Source organism: Sinohyriopsis cumingii, chromosome 6, assembly GCF_028554795.1.
Source record: "Sinohyriopsis cumingii isolate HCF-2022 chromosome 6, ASM2855479v2, whole genome shotgun sequence".
NCBI classification, from domain to species: Eukaryota; Metazoa; Mollusca; class Bivalvia; order Unionida; family Unionidae; genus Sinohyriopsis; species Sinohyriopsis cumingii.
In genome coordinates, this window is record NC_142966.1 from 80,018,454 (window position 1) to 80,035,875 (window position 17,422).

The 17,422-nt window shown below is 32.4% G+C and overlaps 1 protein-coding gene across 2 annotated transcripts in view; it reads left to right on the plus strand.

The window, feature by feature from the left end:
* LOC149797301 (uncharacterized) overlaps positions 1–17,422 on the plus strand; it is a 98,770-nt gene that overhangs the window by 69,928 nt on the left and 11,420 nt on the right. Inside the window, exons 2-4 of one of the 2 annotated variants that reach the window (XM_089962022.1) lie at positions 3,071–3,166; positions 4,258–4,338; positions 5,799–5,936. In XM_089962022.1, coding sequence (XP_089818148.1) covers positions 3,071–3,166; positions 4,258–4,338; positions 5,799–5,803 — 182 coding nt within the window. In that variant the 3' untranslated portion in view covers positions 5,804–5,936. Of the gene's footprint in view, positions 1–3,070; positions 3,167–4,257; positions 4,339–5,798; positions 5,937–17,422 lie in introns of those variants that run through there. The other variant, XM_089962021.1, reaches the window with a different exon arrangement.

The window sequence follows — 17,422 nt, forward strand, 5'->3', positions numbered from 1 at the left end:
AAATAGGTTATTCAGATTTCTGATTGTTAGAATATGTACAGTTTTAACGGCCTTATTTCTCAACCAGTGTTGCGATTGATCAAAGACGTAATACAATCGAATATCCTTTGATATTATCATTAATACTGAATCCATTCACGCGTTTAACTAGTTTGGGATCTATAAAAGACAACTCAAAGAAAACATTCACAGTAAAATATAATTATCGTATTCATCATTATCTAAAGCCTCAATGTTATCAGCAATCCTGTCAAATAAATTAGAAGATGATATAAAATAGTATATATCCCTTGTACCATATATATTATTAAGATGATAATGTTCTGTGTATATATATATATATATATATATATATATATATATATATATATATATATATATATATATATATATATATATATATATATATATATATATATATATATATATATATAGTGTGTGTGTTTAGCTATTATTCATGATTGTAGATTGTAAGAGGCATTTGTCATTTCGTAAACCATTGCATACCTAACCGTTGTCCACTATTGGAGATGATGCTTTAAACTAATAATCATCTGTTTACTTGGATTTGAATTTATGGCACATTTATTACCTATGGAAATTGTGTTGTCTACATAATGTTTGTATTGTTTGCAAGTTAAAACCTTTTTTTAGCGATATTTGAGTTCATTGTCTAAAATTATTTGCAAACTTCAGAATGTTCTAGAAGCATTTACTCACATCCTGGTCATATTGTTATATTTTAGGCTTTAATATAATGCTTTTATCTAACACTTTAGTTATTTAATTTTAACATCAGTCTTTGTAGAATCACTTATATGCTGCAGTTGCTAAGAGCTCATTTATATTTTGGACTAAATCATTACTTTGGGATTATTATGAATTAATTTCAAGACATTCTGTATTCTATCTTTGTGATATAGCAAGACTGTTGGTACATCTACACATTCAAGATTGAAATTCATTCGGAACAAACTATAATATTCGACGTATGATAGAACATTCATGAGTATGTAGCATTTAATTCACAACATTGTGTGTTCCTTTTCAATTTCATTTTGTAACTGAGAGAATTAAATTATTTGCTGAATTATACGCAACTTGTTTTGCTTATGATGTTACTCAGCATGTTCTGTCTACATAATATTGAACATTTCAAAAAAGTTTAGCATAAATTTTGAAAGGTTTACTAACCCTTTTGGCAATAGCATTTTATGTCTCTCTTTTGGTGTTCGTGTCTTTATAAATATCCGTATTTACATATATCCAATTGGTTCGTTAAACTGATATGTCGTATTGATCGGAAATGGTATCAGACTGAAGACGTATTCTTTAAATAAATTAACGAAGATAATATTAAGACAACACATTGGACGAGACTAAACCGAAATAATATACTACCTACCAACAACTTGTATAGTAGCCGATGCCACAATATGTCTTTGAAAAACTATTATAGAGGAAGAGGGTAGAAATAAAAATTAAGTTAATGGGAAGGAAAATATTTCTCATACATACCTGACAATAAAAATACAGACTTTATTTTAGAGGATGATATGAACATTTCTAAAACCAATTGCACGACTGACTCAGAGACAATCAATTAAGTCCTTGTAATCTTATTAGTAAAGAAAATCTTTCACCGTTTAAAAAGAATGGATACAAGAGTGAAAATTTACTAAGCAACTGTGTTTAATTATTCTGCACATATAAAATCAAGCACCTGCAATGCCAAAACTTTACTCTATGTTTACATTTGCGTTACAGAATTGATACACATATGTATAACTGTAAACAACAACTGTAGTTAAAGTTATATATAGATGTCCATAACATTTATGGTCAAACGTTAATAAAAGATTGGAAAATAACTATTTCAACTCGTGAATAAGTGTGTATCCTGTAAACAAATTGAGAATTTGAGAAAGGAACATCGCTAGAAATGTGTTAAGCAAAATATGACATGTATACAATCAAAACGAACAAAGTGGAATCTTCTTGTCATAATGATATACCTGTTTCATCTGACATAATTTGCTTATTGTATTATGGATATAAACACTGAAGTATTAAAGTAATACACAATAAGAAATAGACAAATGGTCACTAAGGACAATTTTCGTCGATGTATGATATATTTAAATATGTGAACTACCAGTCTTCTCACGCATGAAGTTTCTAAGCAACTCTCTATTCAACTTAGAACACGCTATTACTGAATTCCGACACCACTTGCTAATTTCGTTCATACACATTATCATAAAATGTTTAGGCCCTTTAGTATTTCTACTCACTGATATCGAATGTTTCAACTATTTATTTAATCGTGGTTATCTCAAAGCCACCTGTTATTTTCTTTTATCGAGAATAGAATAGGAGAGTTCTAGCTGTATAGCTATAGGATTAAGATATTGTTGTTATTTTGTCATTGATAATTTTCTCATTTTCAAATGCTGATTTTGAATTTATAGTACGAAAGTACAATCAACTGTTATCTTAGCAAGATTATATTGCATTCGGAATGACAATGTTACTCATTACAAGTATTTTTCATGATAAGACGCATAAAGTGTTGGCCACAAGCCACATAAATAATTTAATTTGGAATGTATATGCCTATTATGATATGTTAATGGGTGATGTAATGACAACAACTTCGATTACTAGATTAACAACATAATATTGGATTTCAAATACGCTGGTGCATGGTACAAAAGGGATGGATGTTGAAATAATATATATACGAATTGCATAAAAAGATTAATATATATCAATGCCCATTGTGGGCCAAAATATAGCCTGAGAGCTGATCAGAACTTGCAAACATGTTTCATTGTTGGGTATCATTGCAATACAGTTTGGGAAAATTTAAAAATCAACATAAATATGGCTAATGTTTTGGTGCGCATAAATCCAGTAAAGTCATGGAAAAGCATAAATGTCAACAAATTAAACATGCATGTTAATTACAATGAAATCCCTATGAAATAATTACCTGAAATCCAGTTCTTCGTTCTCCTTGGGTCCAGATATTATTACAATCAAATGCTATGATTTTTGTTCCGAACAGATGATGGACAAGACGATACAGCACAACACCTTGCCTTGGTTTCGAACAACTCAAATAGCCGCATCACCGACATGCCGAATCCACGAAGATCTAATGGTAAAATGGGAATTTGCCCTATTATACCAATCGTACACGCACGTATTCATTCATGACGTACTTTATGGACTTTATATGAGAGCAAATTTAATTAAGTCTATGAAACCAACAAAATTCTAACGCGTTGCTGATTGCGATAATGTCGATAGAGACGTCATTGTTTACTAACATTAATGATAAAAGTATGGAACAGAACTTTATATTATCTTAGATAAGAAAAGGGTGAAATTTTGAAACAACAAAACAATATACACAACATTTCAGCAAATTTCAGGGATCCAAGAGTTCGATGTTTGTATTTGGGAAATACTGTTTACGGATTTGGGTAATATAGAAAATGTTCTAAAGAATATGTTTTTCATTCATTGAAGTTGTCGATACATATTTTGCTTGATGAAATGTTTTGTATATACAACATGTGCATAGTTGATTTGTTATTATATTAGTTGGGTCGCTATCTTATCATTCAATTTTGACACATTTCTTCCAAATATTAATAGACGTTTCTTCCAGCCACATTTTTTAAAACATCCTGCTCCTGAATATATAGTAAGACAAGTCAAATATCTATATAGCCATCTGAGCAGGACTGTATTGGATTTGGAAAATGAACCATACACTGTCTGCCTTATAAAACATAATGCATGTGTGTTTCAAAGGAAACATGGCATTGATGCTAAATATTTTTCTCCCTTTTAAGTATACTTCGTAATAACACATATTAAGTGTTAGTCAAAATGTACAGAATCTGTATTTTGTATGCATATTATAATATCAATTATGCGGCTAAATGTTTTCGGAGGTCTGTGTAAAACGTACAAAGACGTGTTATTCATAGATACCAATGAAATACATTTTGGGAAAGTTGAAAATCTAATTGAAAAATATTTTATAATCAGTGCACAGGGATGCACACATTGGTTGGTATCAAACCAGTTATTGTTCTGAAACGCTTTATAGCTAGCATATAAAAAACTTGTATTTAGTTCACAAAAAAAAAAGCCCATGAAATACTGATCATGCATCCACTTATTTGCTCTCCATGCATCAAGATATTATTACAATCAAATTTTATGATTTTATTCAAACAGATGCGAGCGAAGCTAACCGAGGACTAGAAGCTGGTTTGAGTAGGAACACCACTACCATAAGGGATCAATCATCTTTATGTGGTAAAATGGTTTTTCCCTATTTTGTCAAAGTTAAACGCACTATACATATTCTTCCTTTCGTTACGGTCATTTTGAAAATACAACGTGTTCATAGTTTTTTGTATTATTAGCTAGAATTGGTTGATATCTTATAATTATTTGTTTTATAAATTGTTTACAATTTTCAATAGACGTTTCTACCAGCAACACTTTGTTAATTCCTGCTCCTTCTAGTTCCTTTAGTCATATAAACACATATCACATACATTCGATCATCTCAGCTGATGCAGTTCTTTTGGTCATATGCACACTAGTCACATACATTCGATTATCTCCGATGACGTATATACAATACATTTGATTGGATCCTGATTTATTTGCATTTAAAAATCTAAGCTGGGCAGCAATGAGGAAGGCTATATGCGGCTCATTAAAAACAACTTTAGGGCTTGATTGGTATTGAGTTGCGTGTACACGTACTGTCTTAGAATGTAAGCATTACTGTACCCCATTTGTGCTGGAAAAGGTTCCCAGAGCTTATCCCCCAACTGTTACTATATTTTGTACCTTTTGCACCAATCCAAGTAGCTGGACGTAGTAGGACGTTGTGCACCAAGCGCTATCATGTACCATATTACGAGTTTTACAAAACACTAAATTCTAGAATAAAATGCAACTAAAGATTTTAGTAGAAAACTAAGAACATCACAACCTGAAAGCCAAGATGACGAGACAAAGTACTATTTGCGCTATTTTTCACATAACAGTTGCTTTGCAATTTTCACCTTTTACATAGTTTGAAATAATGTAAGACTAGCGAAACAAGACATATACGTCATACCTATGGTTCATCCATCATCGAGTATGCAAGTGACAGGGCATACACTTCTTTTTTCTCGTCTGGTAAAAAGAATTGAAATCAATATACTTACATGTATGCATCTTGAATTTCCTCAACATGTATTTTCTCAGGAAGTTCTGTAAATCCGAATGGCATAACCAGTATAATCTAATTTTTACTACATTTCCAACTGAGAAAACATTCTTCTTATTGCACTCAAAAGGACGTGAATGTGATATTCCATAGTGTTTCTTAATAACTTCAGTAAAAAAAATCTGCATTTGTCGCTGATCTTCATGCTAAACAGTCACGAACAGAACAGAAAAAAGGTGCTGCTGTTTCAATGATAGTCCAGTGCTCAAATAATATGTATATCGTAGGATTGACTCAGCTATAAAAACTATCGAACGCGCGATGAAGTTCAAAGGTCGCTGGGTGGTGCTATATGCGCATTAATATCGTTACTGTGTATTGATGAATCTACGATTTTGTATTTGTTTTGGGATACAGCATAAAATCAATTACTTCGTTTTTTTAGCATATTCATTTTAATATTAAGCCTTAGGTAGAAAAATAAAATGAGTATATGATGACAGGATTACTGCTTTTGTGTGGTGTAATATTAACTCGTTTGTTTCAGACTAATACTTCACTTCCGAGGGAGGGCATGCAGTATTACTCAGATAAAAACGAGTCCTAATCAAGTTCAGTAACCTATAAATTCTAATGGATTACGGCTTTAAAATAGTAGTAGATTTAATTTGTAGTACAATAGATAAATATAATGTAACATAATTTGTTCTTGTCCGAATAAAAATCGCCAAAGGTTAGAACTGAAAGTTTATTCATTTGTTCAAAATAAGTTGTCATCATCTCCATCTACAAACAATTCTGAGTTAGATATACCGGCCTCAGCAGACGGTCTTTTAAACTGCCTTAGCAAGGATGGAAAACATGGCATGTCTTCCAAATGATAAAACTGCGATAGTTTTTTGGGTGGGGGTGGGGTTAACCTCAGAAGAAACACAAACTGGAAAGTGCATATAGCAAGCTGACTAATATAATGACTAGTTTTTCGTTGTTTCAGTTTTATTTTCCTTAAATGCATTTAAATGAAGAATTTTGATTTATAAATTCTGAAATAGTACTATCTTTACAGATGTTTAAGAACTGTTTTGGGGCTAGTACATTACTCATTAAGTCAGTTGCTTTAATAGCTTACATTATTGCAGACACCCCTTCAGTCATTAAGTTCCGTTCGTAAACAAGGATATCGATGTTTTCTTTATCAAACATTGTAAATTGGTTCAGAAATATGATCTGCCATCTGGTGGGTATACAGACAAATACTTTCTATATGTATAAATCTGGCAACAGCAACGAAGAGCCTGCAGTTGGAAACTATTATACACCAGAACAAAATTATGGAAAACTATGGATACATAACTTTTATGTTATGATAGAGTGAGATGTTTTGTTCATCATGTTGATGGTTAATGTAATAGATATACTGTGCATTCTGTGGAAATTTGGAGGTATACAAGTTATTGCAAGTGCGGATGTTCTTAGATTCCACCTGTACCTGACCATCACATTTGAGATTCATATGAATATTGCTTAAAATTGACCATTTTCGCGATGGTTTCTTGCACAACAATGTCATTGACGAAGCCATAAGACTTGATGATTTAAATTGCATCAAGACTATCAAAGTTCAAATGGAAAACTCCATGAAGATACCAAAAACTTTGATCTTAAGGCTACAAATGCTTGTATTCCCTATCTCACCTTCGCAAGGAAATACCAATAACATATACATGTTTTCCAATAAATGTAGTTTTGTATGCCACATATTTAAATGACAAGACATAGGCGTGCCACATATTTAAATGACAAGACATAGGCGAAGGACTACATAAAAAGAACATGAAGTGAAAGATGAAATCAGCCTGTAATGAGTAAACCATTAGTATTACGATATACTGCATATTTGAAACATGAAAGTTAATATGACATTCTTCTATACTCAGTAAACCAATAGTATGATGAATCAATACATATTATGAACATGCAGTTTAAAATCTACCTGAATTGTGTAAACCAATGATAACATGAATGACTACAAAGTGTGAACATGACGTTTAAGTTGATAATCTACCTATTCTAATGAGTACGCCACTAGTATGAAGATGGACCAGTGCTATGATAAGAATACGGCGACAGTGTATATAGTACTGATATGACATTGAAATTGAATTGCACTATATTCGGTAAGTTGAAATATTTTCATTTTATTAGGTGGGGTGTGGGCGTTGTTAGAGATCCTAACAAACAGAAAAGTTTTTAACAATTAAAAGTTATAAAGTAAATGTTTGTATTAATGTTCATATTGATATTGTATCAAACGGTACTCTTATCAAGATTATTTATACATTATTTCAATCCGTATTATATACAATAAAGACCAATAATTCATAAAAGCAAATTGTCATGTAAGTGGTTGAAAATTGGAATGTTTACTTTACTCTATGAAAAACGAAAGGAGAAGAAAAAATGTTTAATTTGATCACTATTTGGTAAAGAACTGTACCGTTGTAGAGTTTCGAATACATGTTTATTTCGCATCTTATCAAAGGAATCCTAGGAAGCAGGACAAAATCGAAGACAGTGTGAGTAGACATGACAGTAGAATGACATATCGACTGGTAAAAGATCTCACAACCCATAAACAAGGGAAACTACACCAATCCAAGACAAATCAGGACAATGCCTCACAAAAGATAAATAGATCCTGAAGCGATGGAAAGAATACTGCTAAGAACTGTACTATAATAAGACCCAAGGATATCCAGCAGTACTAAATTGCCATCAGGTAGAAGAAATTGATGACATCCCCATTCTTTGTTAAGAAGTATGAATTTCAGTTAGGTCACTAAAGAAAGAAAACTCAGCCGACCTTAACAACATACCAACAGAACTCATTCAAGCAGGAAGAGAAGAGCTAGTCACAGTTCTAATAATAATTTACAACTTGATATGGCAGACAGGAGAATGGCCAATCACATGCATTCAATATTTGGTCATCGTGTTTCGCAAGAAAGAAAACCTACAGCTCCGCCAAAGTATAGAATCATCAGTTTGATCAGTCACCCGAACAAAGTCATGCTGAAGAGCAAGCAGGCTTCCGAGCAGAAAGGAGCACCATATAATAAATATTCAATCTCAGACTCCTTTGCGCGAAATACCTTCATCATCAGCAGAATCTATGCCACCTCTTTAAGATTTCAAAAAGGCCTTTCATAGGGTATGACATGCAGCCTTGTTGGCAACTATGATGAAGTACATCAGCTCAAACCTGGTGCAGGTTGTTGAGCATCTCTATGACAAAGCCGTCAGTGCTGCTCTCATCAGTGGCAACGGAGGAGATTGGTTTTGAATAACCGTTTGGAGTCAGACAGGGATGAATACTGTCACCTAGTCTCGTTAAAATTTACCTCGAAAGGATCATGGAGGATGCCTTACATGATCACAATGGCACTGTCAGCATCGGAGGAAGAACAATCACTATCTTTTGCTACGCAGATGATATTGATGGTTTAGCAGGAGATGAAAAAGAACTGGCTGTCTTGGTTGAGCGCCTAGACACAACCTCCACAGCTTACGGTATGGAGATACATGGACGCTCACATCCGATCTACAAAGAAGGATTCAAGGCTTCCATATTAGATATTACCGCAAGATCTTGGGGATCTAATACATTTACCATGTAACCAGTTAAGAAGTCCAGCACAGGATCCAAAGAGCCATCAGATCCTATGACAATCTCTTGAACGTTGTAAAAAAGCGCAAACTGAAGTGGTACGGTCATGTCTCAAGATCATCAAGATCATCTGGACTGACAAAAACAACCAGTACGTGGGTGCCGAAGAAGGGGCAGACACAGAAAGATGGGAAGACAAAATTAAGGAGTGGACAGACATGATATATGATGATTCCTAAATTGCAGTAGAGAACAGGGAAAGATGGAAAAAAATTGGTTGTAAAGTCAATTGTGGTGTCCCGACAACTTCTTAGGTTAATGATGTTTATGATGATGATGATGATGACGATGATATCTATCTATATATATATATATATATATATATATATATATATATATATATATATATATATATATATATATATATATATATATATATATATATATATATATATATATACTAAATTACTTGGTATTAAAAGCGATTGTGCTTTTACAGAAAGTATAGATGTTTCCGTTTTAGTTGAAAAGTGAAATTATATACAGTAACGGCATTTAACTTTAGACACACTCCTAACGAAGACGAGACATACAATTGGTTTGTGAAACTACATGCTTCTTATGAATCCTTGTGCACACCCAACAACTGAATATTTAATTCACCTGGCGGGTGGAAAGTAATTCATTATATGATTCAGTTTCAAAGCCAAATGTTTCTTTATGTTACCAACAATGTTGTTGGTTGCAGCAGAATAAATTAGGAATGTTCTACCTGCTTGGAAATCTATCACAACATCGTTTAGTTGTTTTGTTTTGTTTGGCTTTTTTAATTGGTAATGTTCTCATTTGCAATTGTCAATCTTGAATTTGTAGCACAAAATACAAATAAATGTATACGTATATTGATTAGACTTACTGAATTTGGAATTCGTTGCATCCATCATGCACTATATATAATATTGTACCTTAAATAGCTGCAACCAGACGTATGATTCAAAGGAAACAAAGCATTGTTACTCACAGTTTTTGAAAACTATGAAATATAAATTTATGTATACTATAATAATTGACACTATGATAAAATTGGGTCTAAATATCTTATCTGATCTTATCAGACTTTGCAATCAGTCGTTATTGATCGGCATTAATGTAACACAGGTCGTGTTTTATATTCCCCTAACAAAGCCATCATGAATCAACCGTCAACTGATGGTAAGATCATGTTTTTTTCCTATTATCTTTAATTTAAACGCACAAATACGAATTACACGGATTCATTCATCATATATTTAATGAAATTTATGTATGACAATTAAATATGTATTGGGCAATGCACACCTTTGTAATTCACTCATTTTAAATTTGCCACGCATTATTGATTGAGGTATTGTCCATAGAAAGAAGTGATATTGCAGTAACATTTAAAGGTTACTTCGAAAGGAATTTTATATCATATACTTTTGAACAAAGTAAAGGCTTGAAACAGCAAAATATAATATGCATACAGTTGATATCCTAATAATTCTGAACACGTTTATTTTCTATTTTAATAACAGTTTAGGCTCCTAGCAGGTCCCATTGTCATGTGCACATCAGTATATCGTCTCACCAATATACATTTCATCAACTCCACTGATTAATGTAGTATGTAGACTGGTTAATAGCAAATATTTTAAAGGTGGTATTTATCATACAATACACTGTACTGGTATCCTACCAAGAAGGTCCAAGCCACTGTTAGTAGTATGTTGGACATCAGTTTGACCTTTGCAAATGTATAGATTGCAGATGATTACGTTACAATCAACGTACGTTTATTTCTCTAACTAATAAATAGATAATTAAATCTATGCAAATTAAACATATACTTAGTTCTTCTAAGCAGGCCATGCTAGAATCTTTGCTATTAACAACACTGAGTTATTTAAATATATTAGTACTGAACTTGTCTATTGCATGACCTTAGTAGAAGTTGAAATGATAAATCTTATTTTGTTTCAGAATAATGTTTGTATTGAACATACTACATATTTCTGAAAAATAATGTAAAACAGTTTTAAAGCGAGAACTAATATCTGCTGCAGAATATTAATACTGGCTGCCTTAATTCCTTAATAGCTAAATGATTTGAAATAAGTATTCTGTTCTCCATTAAAAAGGTATTCATATGCAAATAATAATTAATTCTTTGGGAAACAAACGACATATATATTTTAGCAATTCATCTGAATGTTCCCTAAAGATAAAAAACATAATTATATTATTTTTCTACAGTTTGTGTGCATGATACATTAATTGTGCAATTTGGACCTCATATTTTTCAAACCTATATATTAAATTACAATGATAGCTTACAAGAAATACAACCACTTGATAGCGCCTGATCTGATCAAGTAAATACAAGATAATCGGTATATATCATAATTTAAAGAGTTTGTTTGTCAGTGAGGACAAAAGAGTGCTGAAAGCAACTGGTGATTTGCTTTTTGCAGTTTACGAGTCCTAAAATTAAAACATTATTTCATGTATAATTATGATTCAAATAATAGTGCTAGTTAATCGGTTATTAAAATAGTTCATGTCACTTGTAGTGCAATAGATAATCTAATGGGTGATATCTTGCTTTTTTTCTGTAAAAGAATCGTTAAAGTTTTGAATCAAAAGCATATTACATTGTTTATAAGAGGTCTTTCTCATTACAATCTCCAAACAATGCTGCGTTACATACACAAGCTCCAGTAGATGATCTACATGTCGCTGAAACTGCATGAGCACGCAAAGGAGAACATAGTCCCATGTCTTCCAAATCATGGCCAGTTCTTTTATTACATGTACGAAATTGAAAGGTTCCTATAGCATGCTTGTTAAACTGATTGACTTTGTTTTTAATTCAGTTTTTTCCTCCGTAAATTCAATATCGTTGAAAAGTTCGATAACTGATTTCTGAAATATTAGCTTCATTCATGATGTATCAGAAACAAAGGATTTCTGCTTTTGGATTATTCGTTAACTGCAGTTTCTTCAGCAGCTTACATTATTGCAGACACATTATCATTCAGTTGCTGGTGAAGAAGTGTAATAATGTTTATCATTTTAAATATTTTTTATTTTCTCATAATTGTAATCTGTAGTAGGATGGGGTATACACGCAAGCAGTACCTCCAAATATAAATCTGGCAACAGCAATGAGCAAGTTGCAGTTGGAAACTACTATATTATCTACCAGAAGGATCACCGTTTATTCTATTTTCTGTTGGTATTAGTATCATTGTTGTGGCTTTTTATAAAAACGAGATCATTAATTATTCGGAATATAATCTATGAATAAATGCCTTTATATTAAAAATGATATTGCGCACTTGCTCTTCCTTTTGTAGGTCAATATAAGCTATGTCATCATTTTAGCATTGGAGTTACAACCATATATACCAGTTTGAAATACCACATCTATTAGATCCATAATCGTGTAAATGTTTGCAAATTTGTTGTTTTCTTTTTGTTATGCTTGCCTTGTTTGTCTCTGTTTTGTAAGTTTGCCACTGACAAACGCCAAGTGAGAGTTGAGAGCGCTTTGGCTAGTTAAAGTCTAGTTTTGTACTGTTCGTTGCCAGTAAACGATTGAAAGTGAAACGGCAGAACTCACAGTTACGATAACAACATGAATGACCGTCCACAAAACGGGCAGTACACACTTGTTCCATGTTCTAAATTATAAAAACGTGCAAAAGTACTCGTTTCCGAAATTTTGTTCGATAACGATAAATCATTTGTTGAGGATGGATTAAAATGTAAATTCTAGTCTGCACTTGCGATTATATTATTTATAGTAAAGTCTCTGGACTCTTCAACCAATGGATAGTTGGTTGAATGGCACTTTATCAGAATATTGGATGTTTGGCACCGAGGACAATACCTCTGAATGCCTTTAGCAAGGACATACCGAAACAGCTCCTATCACCCCGCTTAACTTTGGCTTGGACTGAACCCATAAAGCTTGGATTGCAAATCCGATGCATATTGCAACATAATGTGAACGTTATCCTACAGTAAGATGCACTGTTTTAAACTGTAAGCGTGTACTGTGCTAATTACATGCATAACAATTTATTTCATTCAACACTACAAAATGTGGTTCGTTTAAAAGTTAGTTTCTTTTCTCGATTTATGTGAAGCTAAACGAATTTCATCAAGCCTATCGTAAAACGTGCCTGCATCATATGATCCGCATTTGTTGAGACTCCAAAAGATTATGAAGAAATCATGTAATGTCTTTGAAAACGTGATGGTTTGTTCTGACTGTCACACTATCATCCTACGTGTCATACTACTAACATGTTCAGGTAATGTTAACACTATTTGTCTTGGCTGAACCAATACAATCGAATACAAATACTCAAAGTATTGTTATTCTTGACAACATATTTGACCTGAATTAAGAGTCTGAGGCTGTAGGCTCCTCGACTACAATCGCTAGCACCATTTAAAACATCTCAATCCTTTATGTATGCAGCTCAATTGTTGATATATTCTTGTCGGATTCATACCATTATAACCATTCCTTCTTCTTCATATGCGGCTTTCTCACTTGTAGAGAACTTATCATGAAGTTTTTCCTATTCACGAAGTACATTATTCAATTAAGTTTTTTTAATTCCACTGCATAATTCGTTTTATAATTCAAACTTTATTCCAGAGTAACATGTTCCAGCGTATTAGTTTTCCCCTTCGTTTAACATTAGAATTAACCTGATAGTTAAGTTGCATTCTATTTTAAATAGGCCGATGCTCTTCGCCTGCGCTCTGCTACTGGATCATTTCGTCTATGCTGCTATAAAACTGTTATATCCTGAAATTGTTCCTTTATGCTCGAAGTGTGAAAAGCAGATTGTATTTCTATTGTGTATCTCTAGAGTGGTTATTTTCTTACTCCATAATATCTTTCAAACAATATTTTTTCTATAGCCTAGTAGGAGCTAAACGCTTAGTACCATAATTATGAACAAACCTTAAGGTCCATTCATTTTGATACATTTTGTGCATCTTCCTTTGGCTGTATTCATATTTCTTTATCTTTGTATACGTGTAAAATACTTGCTTACACATGCATTGACCATAATATATCCATAATTTCTGAAGAATTCATTGTAACTTATTTTGTTGTGATGGTATAATTGTGGTCTTGTATCATGGATATATATATATATATATATATATATATATATATATATATATATATATATATATATATATATATATATATATATATATATATATATATATAGAGAGAGAGAGAGAGAGAGAGAGAGAGAGAGAGAGAGAGAGAGAGTTATAAATATACACCAGGCTATCCCAGGATTTTGAAGGAGAATGCTTGATATTAGTAGGCATAATTAATATTTAATAAAACTAATACTGGTTAGATAATTTGTAATTCGTACTATACCGAGATTCGAACCCAGGTTGGCAGGTAAACGATACTTAATCGGTGTTCTCTACAATTAATCCTATACATCTTGATTTCTTTCATATGAATACGGAATGACTATGTTGATAGATGAGAATTAATTAATAGGTCGTAATGCGAGTGTCTTTGCTACATTCGAGTGCATGTAACACCGATTAAGTAGCATCATTTTTGGTGATGCGTGCTTATTGGAGATGGAATTTTGACTCGTGTGCAGGCAAGGCGATGGATACCGTTCACCCCCATGACTGGGTTCGAATCTCCGTATATATATATATATATATATATATATATATATATATATATATATATATATATATATATATATATATATAAGTTATGAAGCTGAACTGAAACAATAGTGATTATATGTAATGTGGTTACAACGTCTCGTTTATAGAGATATTTTGACAAATTTTGAAACAGACTATACGACCGGGAATATATTGAATACCCTTTCGATCTCATAAGTTGGTTAGCATACAATAAAGTAGGTGTGGGACAAAGTCTTGCAAAATTAGAAATTTGGATCAAGACTCGGTATAGTTCGAAGGTAAACAATTATATCATTAATATAATGATGTTATTTGTATGATTCGAAAAGAGAAACGTTAAACTGATTTTTCCGGGTTACAAGTTTAAGAAGGTCCTGGGTTGTATATTCATACTGTCATTCTGCATTCACATTTGCATATGCATTTAGAATACCAATTTGGGATATGTTTGTAAACATTATGAATATTACTTTCTTAAATTAAAGGGGATAGTTCCTTCTTGAAACAAAACGTAATTCAAAGCTTTCAGAATTGACATGTCATTGTTTGATAATAGCACAGAGCGCGGCATAGGCTGACACGATGGTATATAGTTTCAATTAAAGTAAAAAAAAAAAATCAAAAATTTTTGCCACAGCGTCATGCACGTAATACAATGTTTATTTAATTTAGTATTAACACATTACAAGTTAAATAAACAACTTAGTTACCGCTATATACCATCGAATCTTCGATTAAGCTACTAAAGCTAGGCAGAGAATGATTTTAATGAGAATATTTAGTTTTAAAATAAATTTCTTAATTAATTGGGGCATAAAGGAAATAACTAAGTTGTTTTAATCTTGTTCAGTCAGTTTACAAACATCCAATCAAAACAAGCAGACAATTAAATAGACATAATAACTATGGTATGGAGATAATGTAGTCAATAGCTAGTTAGTCTCATTATATGGCATATTCAGTACATATAGACATTATAATTAAATTTGAGCTGATAAAAATAATTAAACTTAGAATGATTTAGTAAACGATAGAAAACTACATCCGTGTATAGAAGTATATAATAAGATAAACCCCTTTTTAAAACTGTACAGCTGTTGATATGGCACGTGTTTTTGGTTGAAGATGGTATGCGTTACGGATATTACAAGGCTTATATTTCTCCTAGCAAAAGATTTAATATATAAGCTGGTATATACCAAACGATTAATATACAAACAGACTGTGAATACAACTGAAACAATTCTGATTAAAGCAAGAAGCGAAAATTAATTACATCACATGAAGATAGTATGGCAGGCACTTAATTCACCAAATGGCTAGAAGTACGTAACTGAAGAAGCCTGGCTGTTTAAGCAAGGTTTTATTTCCCGACGCTTAAATGGTGAATCCAAGGTCCGTAATAACAAAGCCATGTTATATTACCTTTTAATAACAGTTGACAAAATAATTGCAAATAATAAATTTCATTGCAAAATGTAGATTTTACAGTTTATTCTCACAATGTTTCAAATGAATCAGTAAGCAGAATGTACTATCATATAAAAGCCAAGGATGAATCCAATATCGTATTAATACGCAAAGGTTTCTATAATCTTGAAATACATATCAAATAGTCAAATAAAAGAACGACTTATTATGGCGACAATAGGGAAAGCATAAATGCTGAATAACAGAAACTTACTCCTAAAGTATCAATAAATTTACAGTTCATATAACAAAATACGGCTCTAAATTACCAGGATTTATTAGAACGAATACATATATAGAATCAGATACAGTTCATGGATTGGTGCAGACCCAAAATATATATATTTTCCAGGATCAACTAAACAATAAAAAATAATTATGTAACAGCTCCTACTATACTGTACTGGAGTCCCTACCAAGTATTAATATATGTCACAGTTGTTTCATCTCGTTATCATAGAATGGACGATTGCATGAACATAGAGACAACACGCGCAAACATTACAATGATTTAATTAAATGAGTATGATGCGATAATAACAATTAATAAACAGTAGTAAAAGAAAACGATAGTTAAACCATTCTTAAATAGTATTCACTATTCTTAAGGTTCTTTAGAACACTTTACGTTCACTGATCATTCTTGCGCTGAATCATTATTCACTGAGTATATACACCCTCCATTGGCTTGGTTATTCTATAGGTACGCCCTCCAGTGTTTCCATCATTGTGTATGTGCGTCTTCCAATGGATTCACCATAGCATAGTACATTATATACCCTATATTGCTTGGGCTCCCGTGTCCCGACGTTCTTAGGACGTCCCGGCTTGATCCACCCGTGTAGCAGATTCCCTGTCTTGCACAAGCTCCCTTTAGCAATGTGTCATCCCGGCCTTAACTCTGTAGGGTTGGAAGCAGGTCACGTGGCTGGCGCTCCAGTGTGCCAACGTTCTTAGGACGTCCCAGATGTGTCCATCCTTCTGACAGGATTCCCTGGCTAATACAATATCCCTTTAGCAGTCTCAACTTTTTCCCCACTGTCGACGTCTGCTAATCCATTTTTAGATCTTTATCGAAAATCTAACTTTATTTAATGCATAAATAAAACAAGTACATATTTTAATACAGGTTTTCACACTCACAAAATGGTCACAAACATCAAAAGTTAAGCTGAAAATTAGCAAGTAATATATTTTAATGGTATGCCTACAAATTCCATCTATAATTAGAATATCTCAAGTACATGCACCAGCTATGTTCATGAAATACATGAGATAGCTATCTATAAAAGGCT